Below are 23,318 nucleotides of genomic sequence, written 5' to 3'. Positions count from 1 at the left end.
GCAGAGCAAAGGAGTGGCATATCGGTGGATGGGAAATATGAATGAAGTAAGGAGGTTAGAGACGGGCTGAAAGAATGACTGATGGCAAAACGAAGTGTTTTTGCTACAGATTGCATGAGAGGATGGGTAATGATGGGTACACACGGACAAAACGCCTGGGCACAGAAGAGTAAACTGTGGGGCACACAATGTAAAATGGGAGCAAGGACCTCCTGGACTCTTGGAGAAGACAGATGGTGATGTCCAAGGTGCTGTGCTGCAGTCTTTAAGTGCCATCACACTCAGCTTGTGACCTTTCCTAGCTAATGCAATGTTAAGGTACCGGGCTTCCATCCCGGCCCAGCACTTAAGGGCAATTGCCCTCCTCGTAGTGCATCCCAATCCCAAAAGACGGCAGGGAACCACATTTGTTGGGCCCTTCAGAGCACAACACAAGCCCAGTCACTGCATGAATGCAGGGTCGGGCAAAGGAGGAGGATAGAAAAGGCTCCTCGCTTTGTTGCTTTGTTTGGCTCATGGCAGGATTTTTATCCTCCTCTGTGCTGTTGATTGCAGGGGAAAAAAAAGAGCATCCTCAAAATGAAGGAACTCTCTTCTTGTGGTCCCCAATGGAGATTTGGGAATGGAAGGATCAGGACACAAACCCTTTGCTGTGTTGTCCTAGTTGGCTTGGGATAAAGTCCAAGCAAGAGTGACTAATGCCACTGTAACCATAGTGCCCGGTGAGGAAGACTGCTTTGTCTTATTGCACATACTGATTGATGCCAAGGATTTGGTTTGAATGACACCAGAAAGCACAGTGACACATGCCTGCCTTGGGTTTTGCAATTAGATAAAGTAAAAATACCCCAATAACGTCAATGGGACAAACCAATACTTCATACGCACACCCTTAAAGGGTGCCAATTCTGCCTTTGTATTCCATGGTTCAGATCCAACTGAGCAGAAAATGTGGATCAAAATTCGGAAGAGCGGCTGACCTGGTGGGAGTAGGCACTATAGAGAGCGCTGCGTAACGGTGCGCTGTGGGTCGCCAGCTCTCCCTCCTCGGCACCGCCGTGTGTGAGCTTTAACATGCCAATGTAATCCGCACACGACACTAAAAGGAGATGGGGAGGGTCCTGCATAAGCAAGAAGGGAGAATCCCCCTGCTCTAGCATCCGTCCTGGCTGGATGCACGGGAACTTCAGCACCAGAGTCTGTAGGCAAGTCTGGGAGAAAATATCCCAGACTTTCAGGACCTGAAACCAGAGAGAGAGAAGCTGGGTTTTACATATGTGCCAAGGCTGCTGTTTGCTAGGAGCAAGTCTGGATCCCTCCAAAGCCTTGGGTGAGTTCAGACTTGAACATTGTGGGGATTTTTACCAAGTCCCAAGGGGGGCTACATGTGCTTGATGCTGTTATGGATCTTCACTTATTTACTTCTTTTCATACCCCATCTTCCAGCAAAGTAATGGGTAGTACTGAAGTGAGAGCCATAAAACTAGATTGCGCTCACAGAGTGACTTTCATTTGAACTTCGCCAGGTGCTTCATAATAATTAATGTGTTTATAGTCACACCGCCTCTGGAAGGACAGGCTGGCATTATAATTCCTGTTTTAGACTCGCATTCACTCTCCACTTAAAAGTCTTCCTTGCTAGCACTGGTTCTTGGGGAAAGGGATAGACAGAAGTAGATTCATGTACATCTAGTCAAACTGCCAACCGGTGGTATAGCTGAAGGTGCATGAATTCTTTTTAAAACGCATATTTGGCTTAGACTTCATATTAGCTACAGTTCCTGACAATTCACTTCTGCCTTTTTAATTGCTTGAAAAATGAAAGCATTTCAAAGAGCAGTAAGAGTAGTCACTTCAAAAGGGACTGAGAGATAAAAGATCCTATTGTCTCAGAAAGCCCCCCATATTCATTCCTTGTCCTTAGCAACACACAGCTTTTCCATACGCTTTGGCAGTTGAATAATACTTTGAACATAATATATTGTTTTTTAGCCACGGATCTCAAATCCTTTTCCAAAGATCTGCTAGTTTTGATGCTTCAGAACTTGGGGAAGGGGTGTAAAAAATATATGAAAGTTGCTTGACCTGACTATGGCATAAGGCATAGCAGCTTTGCAGCACTAGAAACAAAGCCTTTTGTGCTGGAATTGTACTCTACAATCCGGCTGAGCCGGCAGGAGGAATTCAGAGGGACAGAAGCAGCCAAAATGTGACAAGCACACTAGGATCAACATCCCTAGTTTGAAAAGTGTCCAGAGCTCTGGACACATGGCACATTTATACTGATCTAAATCAGGCCAGGATCCAGAGTGGAGAGGCAAGCAGCTCGCCGTAGGTAGCTACATGCAGTAGGGACAAAGCAGCCACTCCAAGATAAGTTGCAAACACACGACACTCACAACCACTTTAACTTATGCTGGTTTAGTTTCATCTCTAATATTCCCCAAATAATCCTCCAGGTCACGGGCTGCACGTGGTGTGTGTAGCTCAGTGCTGTAAAGACCAGTTACGTTGGTGCAATCACTGCATGTGTGTAATACGTCTTGGAGGATAGCTACCGTGCCATCACACCCACCCAGCAGAATACATTATCCATCTTACATTGCTAATGCTTGAACAGCTGTTAAATGTTACTACCAAGGAAGAGTGCACGGGTCAAAACCCAGCATAAAAGGGACAAACCGAGTCCTTGGAATAGCTGAAGACGTGTCCCTGGGACTCATGGATGACGGTGCTGAGAACCGTTGTTGAATGTCCCTGGAAAGTAGCAACTGGCCAGTCTGTGACATACTGGTTCCAGAGCTGCACGGCGTGGTCCAGCCCTCCCGTAACCAGCAGGTTCAGGGATTTGCAGTAGTCAAAGCATTTCACGCCCTAGAAAGAATTGGAAAAAGCAACTAAACGTTTCACAAAAATATTTGCATGGCCAACACTGCATCTGTGGAATAAGGCTATGTAAGGGCATAGAGGTCTTACTCAGAGAGAGCCAGAAATAATTATTTTTATAGCTTTTCATATTTCAGGCTTGATTCATGAATGCAAATCAGTATCCAGGCATCTCTGATTGATAAATCAAGGGCCATGAAAGCAATTTAATTTAGGATCTCTTAAATCTGGCTGTTACAAAAAAGAACATCTTTTCCAGTCTTGCACAACGTACCCAGACACACAGAAGAAACCTCTGCACATTGCAGTTAGCATTTCTGCCTTTGGAGAAAGGAAGGACGATTCTTTCTTTCTGTGACTCATTTTTTCTGTGATTGTGGACCAGTGGGGGGGAAAAATGCTTGTTTTGATTTTAGTTATTCTAAATCTTGTTTAACCCTAATTGCAAAAGCACAACACAATGAATGGTGATTATCTGGGTGCTTCCAAAGCTCTGCCTGCAAATTCCGTTTTTCCTGATTCCCCCACCCCACAGTTTGTGAATTTTTTTATCTATTGTGTTTTTCTCATAATCAGATTGAATTGCTTTACAATAACATTATAGCTATCCTTTGTCACAGAGAATGACAATTGTATAGACACTTTGGATGATTTGCTTTCCAACCCTTAGCTTTGTTTGAAAATCTATTAATTAAGCTTGTGGGGTGATTTTGGGCATCATTGCCCTTATGGTAAAGCACAGCTAATAAATGCTTCCAGATCTGGTTTCCTTTGTATTAAAGTACATATCTCTTCTGATGGCTCAAGCTGCTTTGTGGATTTAGGGCCAGACGTGTTGATGTATTTATGTATCTAAAGTTACAGAGAGGTAGCAGCTAGTGCAATTTTCAAAACTGTCTAGAGCAGTGCTGCTTAACCCTTTTAGACTCAAGGCCTTCCTCAGAAAATGCCAGCTCTTGGTTTTCACTTATTTTTGGCCATGGGAAAATAATAGAGAAATTTTCCATTGCAAAGAAGGCAGAAAGACAACAGTAGGTCACTAGAGTCCCACTTGAACTCTCTGGGTTTATCTCATGTTTGCAAGCCTAACAGTGCCAATGCTGTGCGGCATCCGTAAAAGGCTCTTGCAGCACCCCGGCTAGACAAAGTCCTGGCTGGGATGATGTGGTTAGGGCCGGTCCTACTTGGAGCAGGGGGTTGGACTGGATGTGACCCCCTGGGCTCCCTTCTCACCCTCATTTTCTGTGAGTCTGTGGTTGAGAATCACTGGTCTACAGCCAGGTCTACCTGGCAAATGTACCATGCCCAGGAGTGGTGCCCTCAGATATGCTATGGTGCTCCATGTACATTGTTCACATGCAGACAATGCAGTCACCCCCAAAACACTTCACCTTCTTGATTTTCCAAGTATAAACTTTTCTCTTTCTGTGCACATCCATGATCACCACAGAGGCCTTGGGACTGTCTGAAGCTGTGATGAGGAGGTCGCCCTCAGACACGTACTGGATTTGGGAAATGGCTTCCTCGTGTACATCTGGGATTGCATGATAACGCAGGAGCTTACGGTGCTCTTTAATGTCCTGGTAGAAAACAATGGACTTAAATGTCACGAGGCAGATTCGCGTGCCAAGAGCTGCCTCACACGTTGTAACGCAAGTGGGAGATGCATGCACGCCGAGAGGGGAAAGGTGTACGTGGGGGGCAGGCTATCGAAGAGGATCGGGTTGTAGTAGCAAAGTTGGGCAAGCCTAGGCTGCTACCTCAGCTCAATACTATATGTGGTGGGGCAGGGCAGTGAACACAGGGCTCGGGCTAGCATGCTAGACCCTGGACCATCTTAACAAGCACTAGCAAAACCTGATTTTCCCAGCTGAGGTGGTCCCCCAGGTCCTGTTTTCCGTGGCGTGCTGAGCTAAGCTGGGCAAAGGGAAGAGTTTGGGCAGTTTCCAGTCGGATGCTTATCTCAGCAACAGGGCCTTGTCCTTCCTCACCGGCATGAAGATTCGCTGTGGTCCAGACCCATCCCTGAAGGGCTTCTCAAACATGCCTGCGCGAGGACGCAGCAGCCAGAGCAAGTTCACACCACCCTGGTCATCTCCCCAGAGCAGCAAGGAGCGACTGCCTAAGGACTGAGAGGGGAACAATGTGCAGAGGCAGAGGAGAGGGTTGTGGCAAACCCGGCGGAGCTGATATTTGCTCCCCCTCCTATCTTTGCATGCACTGAATTTAAAGACGGCTTTTAACATGCTGCTGAAAACACGGGGGTGTCCCAAAGCCGGGAAGCAATCCACAGCCCAAGGGGCTCTGTGCATCCGTCTCAACCTTTGCTTCATCCCACTCAAACACCTCGAAATGAAATCATCGGTGTAAAATGCAGGGATCTCTGCTTCCTGTATGCAGTGTTGTCATGCGGGGGGGTTTCTGCTGAGAAGGGGATAGGGTTTTCTCTTTCCCCTGATACATCAGGTATCCACCTCTACTAGAAGCAGGGTGTTGAATGTGATGGCAAATGCTTTGATCTGTTCTAGCAAATACTAGATCCCTAAGTAGATAATAGGTAATAACTAGGAAAATCTTCCTAAATAAATCCTGGTTTCCAATCTGAGAGCATATTCATTGCTCCTTTATATAATAATTAACTTCTGCTTTTGCCCTGAATCTTGGCTGGATTCTTAGCCACTGAAAGGAGGCATCACAAAGATGGATTGCTAACCCAGCCAGCATGCGGCTTACCGACAGGGTATTGATCCTGAAATAGAAGACAATCCTGTATTGTGATGTTACGGCATGGCCCAAAGATCATAAAACACTCCTGTGGGTTGAGTATAAACAATTAAGCTACGCAGATGCATGTATCTTGGAAAAGAAAATGCGGTGGCACCATACCTTGGCATTATACCAGTAGTACAGACAAGTCGGGATATTGTTCAGAGCTGAAGGGCACAAAAACAATGGAATATGTTAAGATTATTCACAGTTTCAAGTTCTATCTGACTTCCTTAGTACCCAGTTTCCATGTGGGAAAGATGTCCCATTCCCTTCGTGCACCCCTGTAGGGATCCAGCCCTCCCACTTGTAGGCTGTGGGTTTGGCTTCACCCCCAGACCCCGATCTGCTGCACCCTTCCCCGCTCCTCAGGGCTTTTGCTGCTTGCCTCCTGCCACTTTTGCATAACTCCATGAAGCAGAAAGAGAAAAGATCAGTGGGAACCCCAGAGACTGCAAAAGAGCATAAGACCTGGCACTTTCCAAACTACCTGATCACTTCTGTGCTAGCCCCAAATAACCCTTTGCTTTTATCCCCACAACACAACACTGGACATCATAATTAGGTCCAACCTTGACAATTCAAGCTGAGAAACGTTAACTAAGGCCCTGCTATTAGTAAGCCTCTAATGCCTACCAAATAAATGAATGTCCTCAAACAGGTTTGCTGTGGACGCCTCAAAAAAGTGAATATCCCTGCTGGTGGTGGCGACTGCAATTCTGTGGACATTCGCCATGTATACAGCATCTGTCACTAAGGACTTAAATCTTCTTTTATCTGTCGGAAAGCCCCTGGACTCTGTTGCAATCTGTTCAAAAAAGGGGAAAAAAGCAGCTCATGAGAACTTAAAAAAGAAAATAGGCATCTCTCGTCATCAGAGACACACTGGTGCCACCTTCTGCATGAAACAGCCACAATCCCCGATTCGACCAGGAGCTGTGAACTTCTAACTTTCACTCAGCATTTTGCCGAACGATTTCCATGGGACCGTACGGTGTCAGGTGTGTATTATTCAGGGGGCTCAGATGTCCTGATGGGCAGAAAGTTGCTCGTCAAGGAAGCCGGCGCTGGGACAGCCTACCAGAAAGACGGCTGAAGGTCTGGGGCATGCTCATGCCGATGGCACTGGGAGAAAACTGAATTTCTCCGGTGGAAAACACAGATGGAAAATTCCTGATTAGCTCTAAAAGGCAATCAGGACTCATAGTTGAGATGACACCTTTTATTAAACCAACAAGATTTTTGCAAAAAAAAAAAAAAAAAAAAATCTTTAATTGCAAGTTTTTGGGCACAAACACCCTTCATCAGGCATTGGAGGAAAGACTGTATACGTTCTCCTGGGATTTTGACTGCTGGGAGCCTAAACTCTTCTGGAGCCAGCAATTTATTGAGTGCTGCTGAATTTCTCCCAAATATTTGTTGCCATGGAATTAACCCCAATGTGAATACAAGCCTCTTTACCTCAAAAGTTTTGCGAATATGCAGACCGCTGTCCCAAGTCGTAAGAAGTCCTCCTCTGCTGACAGTCACAAACCACAGAGACGGCGGTGACAAAATGGCCAGTACCCTGGTGGTTGGCTCCTGCTGGAAAATCAAATTAAAACATTGCATTTAAACCATAGAACAAAATAAATCAGAACTCGCTCGCTCTCTGTTTCCCATCATGTACTTGTCTGTCATTCAGCCTTCAGGAAAAAACCAAAGGCAGATTATGACCCAGGAACCTTTAAATTAGAGAGGAAATGCTTAACCAAAGTGACCTTGCAATGGATGATTATGACTGTCTATGTTCACCCGACAAAGGGACCTCTCTTGAGATACAAGTGCCCAGACAAGCATTTTGCTGCCGTTACAATGGCATCATTCACTTTTTACTAGCATTTTCATAGACAACCCTTCCCATGGACTTCAGTGGGCATTTTGCCTGAGTAAGAACTGCCAAAATGAGCGAGGATTTATAGATGCTCCATTATAACGGAGACATTTCTAAAAATGCTATCACTGGGTCCACATGCAGTGCTCAGGCTTGAAACCTTCCCTTTATATTTTCTTATAACAAGTACCAGGAATCTCCAGATGGTCTCAGCATTTCAGTTTTCAAATAAGAGAACAGAGAATTGCTTCTTAAACTTTTCTAGATCTATAAAGCAAGAAGACATTGTCCTGAAGGGAATCCTGGCTGTGCGTGAAACATTGCTAGCGTGCTTCTTCCTGGGCCATATCAGGCTGAGGGGACAGAGTGAAGCTCACATTTTTTAATGCATTTTCCTGACACGCTGGTGAAGGAAGGAGGCTGTCAAAGCAATGAGTGCAATATCACGGAGCCACTCGCAACACCTGCAAATGGTGATGCCAGGCACTGGCACGTCACAGACCTTAGCTACTCCATCCGTTCTCCCAGCACACTCCTGGCTGCCTACCTTGTTCTGCACGCAGTGTCGGACGAGGGGCTGCGTCTCCTGGAAAATCTCCTTTTTGGCTCTCCTTGCGGAGTGCCGCTCTTTGTAATACAGCAGCATGTATGCACAGAACTTGCTCCAGTCAATCAGACCCTCGCATGCGGCGTCGACCTGAAATATCACAGCGGCAAACAAGGAGAAGGATAAAATATGTGTGACTTCACAGGTTGCATATCTGAGCTCCCTCTTCTTTGGGAATATCATGTTTTGCTATGCTTATTTACGTTGCAGCCGTGTCTCAGAGGAGACTGGGGTTCGTTTGTGCTCAGCGCTGCACAGCACATAATGGACAGATAGATACTCTTGCAATCAGGACAAAAGGCTGATTTTCTCCATTGCCCTCACTCGTGATATAAAATGTGATATAAAATCAGAGCGCTTTTACACGCTCAGGTACACATTTTAACTCCACTAGATACAAAACCTTGGAGAATCGGTTAATTAATGCTGAAGCTGCAGGTAGCAAGGGAAAGGATGGGATGCAGGACTGGTGTCACCAGATAAGAAGCGAGGGGAGCAGGAGAGAGACAGCTGGGGAGCAGATTAGCAGAGCAGCAAACTGGGGTGGAGCCAGCGTGCTCGACATCCCCACCCTGAAATACTCACCTTGTTGAAAAGCAGCTGCAATTTCTTGTTCCAGGACTCAGAGCCGATCAGCTCGGAAAAGGCCGTCTGAAACTCCTGCAGCGTCAGGCTTCCCGGTGGCTTTTCTTTCTGTTTTCCAGGGGGCTTCAGCCACTGGCCTTTATTTTCCGCTTTCCTGCCTGCTCCTTCCCTTGCAGGTGGAGGATTAGCAAACACCTCTTTCAGGTGCAGCAAGTGACCCAGCTCCAGCTCTTCTTCCAGACAAGGGTTTTGATTCTGATCAAAGCTGGTAGAAAAAAAACAAACAACCAAAAACCAAATGATCGTGATGGATCTTGATGTTGAGTGTGTGAGTCCAGCTATTACTAAGGACTTGAGTGGGTCATTCAGACCTTTTCTTAAAGCACACATTTAGATGCCCAGCTCAAGACACCGGGCTCCTTGCACGCCCATCTCCCATTGAAGCTAGACCCCCTGTGCCTCAAATGGGACAGCGGGAAGCACTAGAAAACCTCCACATTCACCCATCTGTGAATAGCTACAGCTCTCTGACTCTCCGTGTTCATGAATGACTACCGTGTGGCAGGGAGGACAGCACACGTATTAATTATTCCTTTAGTTGCAATAAATTCAGAAGTGGAACGAGGGAAAGCAGAAAACAAAGATGAAGCAAGTAGACCAGGGGTGGGCAAAATGTGGCCCGGGGGCCGGATGCAGCCTGCCAGGCCATTCTATCCAGCCCCTAAAAATTTAGAAAATTAATATTTATCTGCCCTGGGCTGCCTGTCATGCAGCCCTCGATGGCTTGTCAAAACTCAGTAAGCGGCCCTCCGCCTGAAATGGTTCCCCACCACTGAAGTAGACCAAGCTGCTTTGCCATGTCCATTGTTTGATAAGGAAGGATTGCTGGTTGTGGCTTCTCTTCTACCTTGGACAACACACAACACCAGCAGGGGCTCCCTATGCCTGAAGAAGGGCGCTTGTGCCCGAAAGCTTGCAAAGAACATCTTTTTCCCCAACTATTTAGTTGGTCTAATAAAAGATATGGCATCTACCCAAGACATCATGAAGATATCCCTCCCCTCCTTCTCTAGCTTTTGTCTTCCCAATTTTCAGCTATTTACTTTTTCACAGACTGCCTCTCTTTTACCTTAACTACAGCAGTCCCCCTTTGCTTACCTTTGGCATTATTTTCCCCTCATTCCTCCCTCCTCTACCCCTGGTTTTCCCAATTTCCACCTATTTACATTTTCACTGGCCTCCTGTCATATTTTTAGTTTCTTTCATTCCTTGGAGATCTCAGATCAGCAGAGACTCCCTACACCTGAAGAAGGGTGTTTGTGCCCAAAAGCTTGCAAAGAACTTTTTTTCAGCGACCCCACTGGTCTAACAAAAGATACCACATCTACCCAGGGAACCTTGCCTGCCTCTGATAAGGAAATGCATTTTGACCCCTGCATACATTTCCTATCCCTGTTTCCCTTTCATGTTTCTCAAAGTGCCAAAGACGCTTTTCCCAAACCCCACCTCACCCATGGGACTTCATATTTTTTCTCCCAGCTGAAGGAGAGTGACCAGGATGTATCTGTGGTCCTTGCAAATCAGGGAGCTAGGATTTTTATGTAGGAATGTCCTTCCTATCCCTAGTGTTGCTTCCACAGCATTCCCATGTTGAAATAAAAGAGACTACAGTTCGGCTACCAACACAGGGCCAAATCTTAGAATCATTGAATCATAGAAAATAAGGGTTGAAGGGACCTCAGGAGATCACAGCTAGTCCAACCCTCTGCTCCAAGCAGGACCAGCCCCAACTCCATCATCCCAGCCAAGGCTTTGTCTAACCTTAAAAACCTCCAGGGATGGAGATCCCACCACCTCTCCGGGGAGCCTGTTCCAGTGTTTTACCACCCTCCAGGTGAGAAAATTCCTCCTCGTAATCAGCACAGTTGCACTGACTTACCCCAGCCGTGAATCTGACTCTCTGAGTTTCCACCTAGTAGCAGATTGTTCTACCCATGCCTTTTTTTCTGAAGTATGCAACTCCAAAACTAAGCTCCTAAAAATCCTAACAGCAAACGGCACTGTAGTAATACATCCTCTTTGCTAAGTGTGCAAGAGAGAAAAATACCCAACTTTAGTAGCTGAGTGGATTGCAAGAAATAACAACTCCAACGCCTATTATTTCCATGTTTACAGGGGAGACATCAACTGATAAACAATATTTTTTCATGTTAAAGATGTTGCTGTTTTGGCAGGCAATAGGTTAAATCCTTTTATATAGAAAAGATTTGAACGAGTACAACAGATCTTCATATACTGGTTATTTTATTACTGTCTTTTCACAAAAAAAGCATACAAAATGCTGAACAGCCATGGGAATAGAGGTATACTAACAACTACATACTAACATACGTGGTAGTAGAGTCATACTAACGAGAAGTAACTATAGCGCATCAGAAAATGGTTGGTGGTGTAGATGATGAGTATAGAGAACAATGTTCACTTTGGCTTGGTAATGGGTGAGGATGTGGCTCAAGTGCTCTGCAAATTCAGCTGACAACTGTTGACCTGCATGGCTAAAAACCCTAGAAGTCAATTTGAAAACCAATGATGTATCAACATGTCTTAATAAATAGGTGACTATCAGCCAGAGACTTACCGTGTTATGCTTGCGGGTACTTCTTGCACGTACACACCCCAGGAAGACTTCTGTTTGTGCTTGTCCATCGCTGCCGTTTCAGCTACCTTGCTCCCTTTTCGGAAAGTACGATGGTTTTTCATGGCCTTTTGCCAGTGTGACAAGCCAAATTAGCATGTACCACCGAGAGCCCCCTCTTGTGAATTCACTAGTTCCTTCTTGCCAAGAAGTCAAGAGCTAATTTTTTTTCATCTGGAGCACTGCGGGAGCCCTTGTCTGAGGTCTCCCAGAGAACTTACTTGTGACCAAATATTAATATTTTCAAGAAGCCCCGGCTGACATTCATGAAGCGGACTGGGATACAGTCTGGGTGAATCTCACGCTGCTCATCAATGCAGGCTACACCAATATCTCAATTACTAATCCACAATATGGCATATAATCGAAGCAGATGAGTTAACGCACTCTCAGACAGCAGTGCCGACGAGCCCTTCCCACCTCGATCCTCCGACAGGTGAATATGTTACAGGAAGACAGAGGGGTCATTCAGAAAGGTATAGATCAGTGGCTACTAGCCGGGACTGATGTGACAAGATCCACTCTCTTGAAAAGTTTAGCAGCAATGTAGGAGGACTGTTTTCAGTGTGAAAGAATTTCACTTGGAGATGGGTCAGCTTTTGGTCAATTTATGATTAACTTGGTGATTAGCAGCGGTACCGATGAAGAGATGCTGTGACCGTTAGTGACACTGAAAATGATGCGTGTCTTTCAGCTCTCTTTGCACGATGATCCTAACTAATACTCCAGTATTTTAATGACTGGAAGGGGCTCTGCTGGGGGAACAACAACCAGCCCCGGCTGCATCTCAGACCCCGATCGAGGGTTGTGGGTTGTGCAGAACGCGCAGGAGAGACGTGAATGGCGAACGGGCCTCCCTCCTCCGACCCCTCTCAGAACCAGAGACTGCCACAAATTGCATCATGCTCGTTAATAAGGGGGAGGGATGAATTTTTGTTCTCCTGTTTTCGTTAATAAGTGATGTAGTGTCTGCCAACATTACTCATTGTCCTAGCTACAGAGATACTGGTGTTCCCCTTCACTTCCCACTGGGTGGTTTCAGCATGATGTCTCGGCGAAGCCTCCTGTCACGTGTAAAGCGAGAATACCGAGGAGTCAACGGCCCGTCCTCCTGGACCGCTTGAGAGAAGATCAAGCTCAGAGAACATGCTGCACTACCGTATCACCACATCTCTCCTTGTCTGGGATTCAGCCCTGTGAGTAGCCGTTCCTTGCAACAAATCAATGGGAGAGAAGCAGTGAGATCGATAAATGGTCCTTTGTATCTGGACCAGAAAAGGAACGTCAACTGTCTTAACAGAAACGAGGAGAGTAGCCCCGTTTCCCCGCTGTACGCTTTCCTTGTTGAACCTCCGGTGTCCAGCAGCTTCCTTTCAGTCCAGGACAATAGGCAGGACCCCAAATCCCCCAATTCAGTGTTCCCCAAGTGCAGACCGACCTCTCAGTTATTCATTAGTCTCAGATTTCATTAAAAAAAATCAAAGTGTCTGGCTGTTGTTATAGTGACAAAGGAAACTGGAATGTGATGGGCACATTGATGCCTGCCTGAGTCTGCAGAGAGCCTGAAACAATCTTGCTGAGGGGTTGGCTACCCCATTCATCTTAGTGTTGAGATACCAGGTGTGGATTAGGGACAGCGTTGCCCGTTTTATTTCTGAAGGGAACAGTTCTTGCTTAATCTTAAGTAAAGAACTTCCTGCATCTTTCAGAGGTAGAAGCAGATTAGGTTAGGTCGGCTGTAGCAAGAATATTTTCTTGTCACTGGTTTGGGAGGAAAGTAGAAGTCAGACCTCTATGCCTTTGGCCTAGGCTCCCTAACACTGAAGAATATAGTCTAGAGCAGGGGTTCCCAAACTGTGGTTGACGTACCCTGGGGATTCGCAAGAGAAATTGTGTAACGGTGGATTTAATTTTCATAATAATTGGCATTAAAGGGGTTAAAATACAAAACGTATGCTGATAGGAGTATGCAGGCAGCTGGTGAACTTGGAAGGGGGGACACGATCAGGAAAAGTTTGGGGATCTCTGATCTAGAGTAACCCCCATGTACTTCTCAAGTCTAACCAGCAGATGGTAGGCTAAGAGAAGAGATCAAGAGCAGCACAGGGGACAATATTCAGTAGAGACTGGACAAGGGCCAACTGTACCAAACAAGCTTGTTTCACATCCTGAAACTCTGTGCAAGCAGAGGGATTCATTACAGATGTTCTGGGAAAGGGGAAAAAAAAGTCTCACGTGTCCTTTCTTGGAAATATCGTTGTGCAATGTCCTCTTCTAACAAAGCATACCACACAAACACGATTTTGTTTTCAGAAAGGAAAAATAAGTACAAGAAACTGCACTTTCCCTCCCCAGCCCCTCCGCTGAGAACACACGTAGCTACGAGAGCATAAAACCGTCCTCTGTCTGCCTGGCCTTTCCCACGTGATCCGAGGCCCCCACGACTTCCTGTTCGTACCCCCCGGACTTGTTCCACTTCTTTCATTTCTGTGCCCACTTTCATTGCTGCAGCATCCCATCAGTGAATACAGCTCATTCAGGAGCATTCATTTAGAGCTCCTATTAATTTTTGGCCCTCAGATGAGCAGAGGGACAGGTTTTAAGCCTGACATCAGCTTAGACCACGTCTAACATCACGTTGATCTGTAACAATGGGTCTTCGTTGCGTTCTCTAAACCCATCCAGGGTGTGATGCCTTAGATCTGATCCCATTCATGTGCTCCAAGATGTTTTCTGTGCATTTAGTTGGCGAGAGCAATTTTAGGCACCAAGTTTTGAGCCCGTGAACCTAGAAAGGAGAGAGCAGGATGCATTTTCTATTCATTAGTAGCTACCTGCTAGGAAAGTTGAGCCAAACAGCGGGAACTAGCATTTACATTCTTCAGACACGGGAAGATTTCTTCCAAACAAAGCACTGACATTGCCCGGCACCCGCTAATGCTGCTAAATTAAACATTGGTGTCTGGCAAGTAGCAACCTCTCTTTCATTCAAGCAGGCCCTTTTGCAACACAAAGTTTTCAGAAGCAACACGCTGTGTCTGGACGACTGCTAGCAAACAATTTGAATCAAAGCTGAGATTTTCCACCAAGGAAAGATTTTTCTCTCTGCATCGCACCCTTTGTTTTTAAACATGCCTGTCAATGAAACATTTGGAAATAACAGGGCCTTTAGGGACAATTGCTTTAAGCAACCCTTGTTGTGCCAGTAATGTCCCGTTACATGGGTTGCATTAATTGGGGGGATTTTGTTAGAAAGGTTTTTGCTCCTACCTTTGCAAAACACACACAACTCAGAGGATCTTTCCACAAGGCCAAACATCAACGAGCAGGCTCATCCTCCAAAATGCTCTTCGCCAGCAGCAGTGGCTGTAACCCCGAACGGTGGGGGAGCTTGAAACAAAGAAGTCGGTGGTTCAGCTGGTCTCCTATGATACCAGGGAGGATGTTTGTGCCAAGCGGCCAGGAATGAATCAGGGCTCGTCAGCCTGGCTGAGCTCGTGCCTCCGTTAGATTTGCACCACAAAGACCTGGTTAGGAGCTCAACAGGACTAACGCCGTCTCCTCACGTACGTCTGCGCTGCAGACTGCGACGTGGTGCAGAGCCGGCTAATTTGATGTGAACTAGGCTGGGTACCAGAAGGGTCTAACTGAGCTCAGCGTGGACTCATTGACCCTGCTTTTCACTGGGACAAATGAACTCACGTAGAGCTCCAACCTGCCACGGCTCGGCTACTTCCGGCACCCGAGGTAGTTGGGTTAAAATGACTATTTTCTCACATACAACACAGCCCAGAATAAAATACACGTTTTGCTTTGGAAGGAGGAATAAGGAAAAAAGGAGCTTTCCTTGCAGCAAGTAGCTGAGTAGCAGCCGCGAAGGAGCTGAGCCTGCGCATTGCTCTGTTTCCTACACAGTCCAATACTTCCACTTTTGCATGGAACTGGAAGAAACAGCTCTTACCGTATTTGCCATATACAATGCACACTAAAATGTCCAGCAGCCTTTGTAGGGGGGGAAGTGCATGCTGTATTCAGGAAAATATGGTAGCCTTGATACCTCAATACCATAACTCACAGGGTAGATATCACCATTGGTTCCTTTTATTCTTTTCTATCACTATTTCTGTGCACATTTTGTCTCTTTTTTTAAATCCTAGATTGTATGCCCCGTGTTTGTGTAGTGCCTATCACTATATGGTCCCTGGTTGGGGTTCCTTGTATTTTACCAGAACATAAATACCTCCAATTTTGCAGGCTCCTGGTCACCTTTGTTTGATTCTGGTCTCTGTTCCTGGTTATTAGTGGTTCCTTATATGAACTATGATGGCAGGGAAAGGCAGCAGGAATCTGAAATGGCTTTTTCTTCCAATGCACAAGGAATAAAGAAAAACATACTGAGAAGCAAACTAATTGAAGCTGCTGTTTTTTATCATCTGGCACAGGGGGGGCCTTTGGGGTTCACGCTATTGTCTGGACAGTCTTGAAATCCTGCCAGGGGAACGCGTCCAGCTTTTAGAGAATCGTGCCTCTGTTACCATTACAAACGAGACACTAATCAAGTGAAAAGGGACGAACAAAAGTTCTCTCGGGGCTCATGTGGATTTACTTATATGACAGAAAAGAAAACGAAGGACAGTTCCTGGAAATAAAGAAAAAAGCTTCTTAAATGTTCCCTCTGAGGCTTCTCTTTTGAGCTTGTATAGTTCTTTGTGTGGCCCATATCCGCCGAAAGTACTCATCTATTTCTTTGTACTTAAAAAGTCAATGCCAAGAACACAGTGGAGGTAAGGCAGGATTGTGTACTAAGTCTCAAATTTGCACCAAAGTTTTCCTCTAACATAGGTGTGGCACCTGAAGATACAAGCCCGCCACGCACAGAACTCCTCTTGACGTCGAGGGTCGGGTCTGTCCTCGGCATTATCCCGGGGTATTATGTTACGTGGTGTTTGGGGTTTGGTTTTCTGTACGCTACACCTTCACATCTCTTCCGATTCTTCTGGCAGAGAGGCAGCCAGTTTGTGACTAGGCCGAACCGTTCTACTGTCATCGGGATATCTTTGTTTTCAGCTCCTTTCTTACCAGATAAATTGCATATAAAAACGACTTTGGCTGATCTTTGTTGATGGAGAAAAAGTCACTTTTTCTAAACGTATATCTAAGCAAACATCAGCATCCTGCTGCAGGATTGTCTTCAAACCTCAGCCTAGCAGCTGGTGCAGAACTGCAGTAGCAGGCAGGGTATTTCCATCCTGTGAACGATGCATGTTTAACTTGTGTGGCTACTACCGACTGTGGAGTGAATTTAGCGTGATCGAAAACAAGCCTGCCCATTTACTGTGGCTAATAATGCCCTCTTTATTTTATGTTGTCATTTCTCATTTTGCACAAATGCCTCTCAGAAAGAGCAATGTGAAAAGTGGAGAGGCTGTGTGATATTAATGGATATAATGAGCTATTAAGCGCTGGAAGCTAAATGTGAACTCCACTTACTGCAGAGAGTACCCCAAACAGTCATTAGGAGAGCCAAGCCAAGTGCTTCAAGTAAGCAAAGAAAAACCTTGCCAACCTATAATTTTCCATTACTAATAGCCAGGACAAAATGGGGGCAGGATTCCTCTTTGACAACTAATGAGAGCCAGAGCCTGCCAACTACAAGACATTTTGCCAACGAAAGAATTTTTTTTTGCAAAAATCTTGTTGGTCTAATAAAAGATATCGTATCTCTCCTACGAGTCCCGGCTGCTTTTCCAACTACAAGGTCTTCAGTTTAGCTCAAGCCAAGCTATGTAGTGGCCCAAAGCTATGGCCATCTAATGGCTATTTGGTGATAACACCAAAACAACTAACTGGGAGAGAAGCCAGTTTGAACGGGCAGAAAGAAATGCCAGTTTATCCTTCATAAAGACCGTCCCCATTGGGTCAGGACTGAGACACATTAGTTGGCCTGTGGAAGTTTGGTTACCGCCTCTGCTATGTGAACAAATTAAAATTATTTTGTCTATAGAGGAGTTTCTATAACATTACATAATCCTTTCGTGTGGTTTTTTTTACATAAAAGCCAGCAGAAGATGCTTTTGCTAATATTTAGCATTCATTTTCTACTGTATTGCATAATGGTCAGCCAAGCACAAACTCATGTGTTTTTAAAACAAAACAAAACCCGAAAGTATCAGTTCCACAAAATTTGCCGAAGGCGAGCCCCATCGTCAGGGGCTTTGCCCTCCTACCACCCCAGTGAAAATCAGGGACTGCCTCTACAGAGGCCAAGGCAACTACCTTGAAGTAAAACTAGTGCAAAGCACGTGGTGAATATGAAGCTAATAATAAAGCAAGGTAGAAAGTGCTACCGTAGTGTCCTGTCTGGCTTACCTCAGGGTTTTCTTCTCTTGGATGAAGCTCAGAGGAGGAGTGTCATCCTTTTGGACTGCCTGAAAAACAAAATCCAAAGGTGCACTCATGGCAGGTTTGCAAACACAACGTTAGAAGAACATGGAGATGCAACTAAGGAGATGAGCACGTGAATGGGTGACCGAGGTTGATCTGGGTGGAAGCTTACAACTCATCAGCTACTGTGGGGTAACTACCCTTGGGCATGCTGTGACCCCGAGGCAAAGCTGGGGCAACCTCCCTGGTGTTTACCTGGGGGTCAGACAAAACACCCGCGAACGATATTAGAGCCAAGCCGTCAACTCTGCTTAACGCCTGGGCTTGGGTGCACGTGCAGATGGAGCGAGCGTGCAGGGCTTGCTTCTCAGGAGTAGTCCTGGGCTCTCTAGGAAGGCAATATAGACATGACATAAACCGAAAGATAAATGTTCTGCCACGCTCTTTCCAGTCACAAACTTGGACAGAAGGAGGCAAGTTAGGAAGGACGGGCAGGAGAGAAAGAGAGAATGACAGAAAGTTGAACCCAACATCAAAAATATAATAGCATCATTTCCTCCCCGTATTCTTCCAAAGAACTATCATCTTCCAAACACAAGTCAATGTTTGGCCAGACACATAATTCTGCAATGAAGAGATATGAAGAAACCCCAGTTTGCTGCAAGTTACGTTTTATCACGCTAGCATTGCCAAGACCATAGCAGGACTTGTCTTTCCACATGCTCTTTGTCTGTGGCAAACATTGCCCCAAAAAGTTAAAGTAAACTTATGAGACTCCTTCTTCAAAGGAACGTGCTACAGGAAATCAAATGAAGCAGAGCAAGTTTGCGGTGGTGTTTTCATTAAAAAATCAAATTAAATTCTCTGTTCCTGCACCCCCCAAAGGCAGCTTTTGAACAACTCCTTAGTGATAAGGACGTTCCCGTAAGCCATCCGACCCAGTTCATGACATGTAAATAAGAATTAACACCGTTCCCGTAAAAAAACAACAGGTTTGAGAAAACATCCATGGACTCGAGCATTGCCAATTCCTTGCTCATGCATTTGACCACACAAGGAAGTCCCAGCAGATAGCAGAGAGATGTTCTTCAAGCACAAGAAATGAGGCAAAAGCAGATGTTGGGCAGCCAGTCACTCACTGGCATCTGACCAAGGAGAGGAACAAAGGAAACGAGTGCTGGATCAGTGTTGACAGGAGGTGCGGAGGGTCAGATCATGGCCATCTGGTGTGAACTGATGCAGCTCTGCCAATTTATATCAGGTAAGCATCTGGACCATAGTATCATGCTTGTTGTCAAGAGCTTTTTGAATGAAAAACATGGGATCATTTCAGGCCCTGAATTACTTTAGTTTATAAAGCAAAAAGAGGATAAAAGCACATTCTCTTCTTTGTGTTGTTTCTCCCAAACTCCTGTTTAGCATCCGACAGAAATTACCCTGGGAGCCTCAAAGCAATCCCAAGCGGTGGGAAGCAGAGAGGATTTTATGGGTGGCTGATGATGGGCTGGCAGGTTGCCGATGGAGTGGTGCAGAGGCTGGGTGGTATAATGCAAAACGGGGGAAAAAGAAACAAAATCAACAAACAACCCCCCACATCAATCAGCAAAAAGGACGCTTTTTCTCCCCTGTGCCACAGCCTGTTACAATGGATGTGACCAACGCTACCCGACCTGGAGTCTGAACACAGGACTCATATTTTGCCTTGTGCAACTTTGAATGAATCACATATAGATTAATATAATGGAAGGAAAGGCTTGCTAGTGGTTGGGGCATTAGCTCAGGGCACAGGAGACCAGGGTTCAGCTTCGTGCAGACTCAGGAAAAGAGCTGAGTCTAGATCCGCACAGGCATTTCGATGAGAGACACCTCAGTACCTTGGGGGGTCATAGCCTTTGAGCCTTAATTAAAACTTAGGCAGGATTACTGCACATAAGTCTAAAATTGCTTTATCTGAAGTCGTTGCTCAGCTATCGCCTAAGGACACTTCAGGGTTTGACAATGGAGCTCCCAAGGGCTCTCCAAGCTCTGCTTTTGTGCATGAGAGGCTGCATCTCATAGGCATCAGGGATGGAGTTCATCGTCTCTTGGAGTCCATTTTTGCTGAGCAAAAGCCTGTTGCCAAGAGGAAGATGCAAACCAGGGGCACTGGCACAGAGGACAGATTTTTAGAGCTGGTTTATAAGGCTGTTTCAACAACATCCAAATATGCCAGCCCTGGAAATGGGTAATTGTACCACCTGCTGGCAGTCCGAGACAGAAAACAGACCTGTTTTTGTAATAGCAGCTCTCTGCATGAAGAATAATGCAGTGGAGCCTGCCCTGTTCCCCGGCAGGTGGGGGGGTTCCCATCCGGTGAGCCGAGGCTTTTAAGTTCGCTTTTCCCCTTTTATCTGTTTAACCTGCTTAAACTGCTGGGTTAGAATAGCGAAGGGGTCTCTTGCTGAGATTTTTTCTTTTCCTTTCTCTCATTCTATCCCAGGGCATTGTGTAAGGAAATGCTGGCTGATTTTTATTCCTCCCTTCCCCCCTTGTATGGTGGATTCAATAGACTTTTGGGCCCCTTACCCCCTTGTATGGAGGATGCAATCGTTTTTTGGGCAAACTCCAGTTTGCTTGGTAGGTCTTTGACCTTAAGGTTGCATGACACATACTGTCACGGGTGCTTCCATTTGCAGGTCTCTGTATCTTTCATATTTGTAATAGATGACCCAGTGCCTGTGCTTTTCTATTAAAGGAACTCAAACTACTCAGCATTACGTTGCAGGCTGGACAGTTATTGGTGATTCTCACAGTTAGGGATTTGTTACACTATTATCCAGTGCCTGTTGAAGTCAAAGGGAGTCTTTTATATCTGCATTGATGCATGTGCTGGACTAGATCATATCCCTTAGTTATTATAATGCCTGGCAATAAAATGTTAGGGTGCTAAGATGCAGGAGGAGAACAGATTGCTACCAGTACTGAGGATGATCAACGTGTCTGGGCCAGACACACATACCAATAAGTGGGAAGTCTTGAGGCAGATACCAAATTACAGGACAGAGTCAATAGGGTACATTTTTATTGATACTTTTGCTTTGTGTCGCCTATTGCAGACATAGGCAGTATCGATACACTGCCTATGTATCGATAGGCAGTATCAATAGAGAAGTGGTGCAGGCTCCTACCCTGGGGGTCTTTAAGAGGAGGCTGGATGAGCACCTTGCTGGGGTCGTTTGACCCCCGTACTCTTTCCTGCCATGGCAGGGGGTCGGACTCAATGATCTGCTCAGGTCCCTTCCGACCCTAGAAACTATGAAACTATGACATTATTCTCCAGTCATTGTAAGACTAAAATAAACCATCTGGCTTTCAGTTACCTGTCTTTTCAGAAACTCCTCTATCCCCTGCAGTAGATTTGAGAGATCCTTCGAAGCCCATGGAGTGGTCTGCAAACTCGGGAGAAAAGGCATCTTCTCTCCAGTTATAATTCCCAATGAATGAAAACAAGTCTCATTGGAGGTTCATTTGTCTTCTAAGCAATGTGCTTCAGGTTAAAAAAAAATCTGCCCAGAAAAAAAAAAAAATCACCAAAAGGCTGACATTGTAAAAAACAAAACAAAATAAAAGTGAAGGTGAGCAATTCTCAGCTATACGCAGTGAGAGAAAATACTTCAATGTTTTCCATAAGTGCTGCTGTTTTAAATGCTGCTCTTTTCCTTTGTTAAAAGTGTAGGGTTTTTTTAGATCAACACAAGCGCACACATTAATTTTACAGTTCAAATCCAGTTTCTTTTTCAGCTAATTACATCAGCACAATCCAACATATTGGTAGCTGGGTGACTTTTGCCATTCTGCCGGATTTTCTCGTGACAAAAGTGGAGCACGTTTCCACCATTCCCCTGTCTTGCACCAAGGTTGTTCTTGAGTTGTATGCACCACAGGTTGGTGAGACTCCTTCAGGTGGGTAAACGGTTGCTCAGACCAAAGAAATTCAGTGTCGTCTCCTATTACAGACTCTCCATCCCTGTTAGACTTTTTTCCAGGTGGTGACTCAGAAATAAGGGATAATCACAGAGAATTTCAGGAAGTATGCAAAGGCCATTTATCAGTAAAGACAAAATAAATAGTAACCTAGAGGTAGGTGTAAACAGTGAGACACACCCAGCTATAATGCTTTCACGTTTGAAAGCAGCTGCGTCTTGTGTAACGATGGCACAGCCTCGGCTCTTTGGAGAGCCGTGAGTCACCGACGTGGGTAAACAGACCGGGAGAAATGGACTGCACGCTGCAGCACCTGAAATAAAGGTGCTGTCAACCAACGGAGCCTTTTTTTTGTGGAAAGCAAATAAAGATGAGGGAAGAAAAGGAATTTAGTTTGTGGGGGGGAGGGGGAAGTCAATGAAATAAAAGTCAGAAACAGCATAGAAAAAACTAGCATAGAGGAAAGCCTCAGACACAGGTAATCTCCTACCAAGAAACATTTTGGAGCTAGGTTTCCAGATGCACATACAGTACAAGAAAAGCACTTGTTGGGAAGCTGAATAAACATCTGCAGTGAGACCCTGGAAACCCAATCGTGCTGCCTGTGCCAAGTAGTGGCGTGGTTAAACTCTTAAATTAGGGGCCCAAAGGTTGGGCATCTCAGGGTGCAATTCTGGCTGAAGCTAAAGGGAAAACTCACCAGCTTTAGCAGTGCCAGAGTCCCAGACCGGGCCTGCTGGCTGAGCGGAGCGAGGAGTCGTGTTTTGCTTTTTTGTGCATTGACAGGCTCATCTTTCACGGGCGTGTGACTCGAGTAGAGATGCACAGACTTTGCAGAGGACTCTAAATACTCGGCTAGCTGGAGAAATACACAGATCCAGGTAAAAGAATAAGTACCCCTGTGTATATTGCTTGGTCTCAACACTTCGGAGAGCTTTTTGGACCCGGGCTGGAGTCCAGGATCCTGACCTCCTGTACAAAACTTCCCCTTTGAATCCTATGATTATTTGAGGTGGCTCTTCATTGTGGATCCTCTCCTGCCTAAATCTTTAACCTACTATTTGAGCCCCCGAGCTAATATTGCTCAGCTAACTTCTAATTCCGTCATTCTGTGGCTGGGGATTTTCAACTGGTCAAAAGCCAATGCCCCCCCAGAGGGTTGGAGAAAACAAGTTCTCCCTAAAATGCAATTGCTTGCTTGTTCTAGGTAAGATCTACCCTGGGGGATGAGTCTTTAATGTCTGGCCTTTGCAGGGAAAAACATTTCAGTGCCACCCCCACCACTATAGTATGGGGTAGGCTTGGTTGAGCAACAGCTTTGAACTAACTTGAAAAGGTAACTAGTGGGTTTTACACCACCAAGGCAGGCTAGAATAAAACTGGCACCATTTTGCTTATTCCTGCAGGAAGTTTTCTGGCTGTTTTTTTTTTTTTTTTTTATATAGATGCATCTGCAGCTTCATGACAATCCCTTCTCCGTTTGGGAAAAAAATTTAACATGAACCCATCAATCACATCTATCCCTGAGGGGACATCTTGCCTTTTCCTGACTTGGGACC

General features: G+C 45.5%; 1 protein-coding gene across 2 annotated transcripts in view; it reads right to left on the bottom strand.

Moving 5' to 3' along the window:
• The window catches only part of LOC109314947 (WD repeat-containing protein on Y chromosome-like), a 42,502-nt gene extending 30,896 nt beyond the window's left edge, over nt 1-11,606 (bottom strand). Inside the window, exons 1-10 of one of the 2 annotated variants that reach the window (XM_019542346.1) lie at nt 11,356-11,606; nt 8,718-8,982; nt 8,073-8,222; nt 7,114-7,236; nt 6,289-6,460; nt 5,773-5,819; nt 4,878-5,015; nt 4,278-4,466; nt 2,683-2,874; nt 981-1,241 (exon numbers count right to left, since the gene is read on the bottom strand). In XM_019542346.1, the coding sequence (XP_019397891.1) occupies nt 981-1,241; nt 2,683-2,874; nt 4,278-4,466; nt 4,878-5,015; nt 5,773-5,819; nt 6,289-6,460; nt 7,114-7,236; nt 8,073-8,222; nt 8,718-8,982; nt 11,356-11,477 (1,659 nt within the window). In that variant the 5' untranslated portion in view covers nt 11,478-11,606. The remainder of the gene's footprint in view (nt 1-980; nt 1,242-2,682; nt 2,875-4,277; nt 4,467-4,877; nt 5,016-5,772; nt 5,820-6,288; nt 6,461-7,113; nt 7,237-8,072; nt 8,223-8,717; nt 8,983-11,355) is intronic. The other variant, XM_019542347.1, reaches the window with a different exon arrangement.
• Between the last annotated feature and the right edge of the window lie 11,712 nt (nt 11,607-23,318).

Source organism: Crocodylus porosus, unplaced genomic scaffold, assembly GCF_001723895.1.
Source record: "Crocodylus porosus isolate Cpor-Errol unplaced genomic scaffold, CroPor_comp1, whole genome shotgun sequence".
Taxonomy (NCBI): Eukaryota; Metazoa; Chordata; order Crocodylia; family Crocodylidae; genus Crocodylus; species Crocodylus porosus.
Note: the sequence above shows the minus strand (reverse complement) of the source record. Positions and strands in the feature narration are given on the sequence as shown.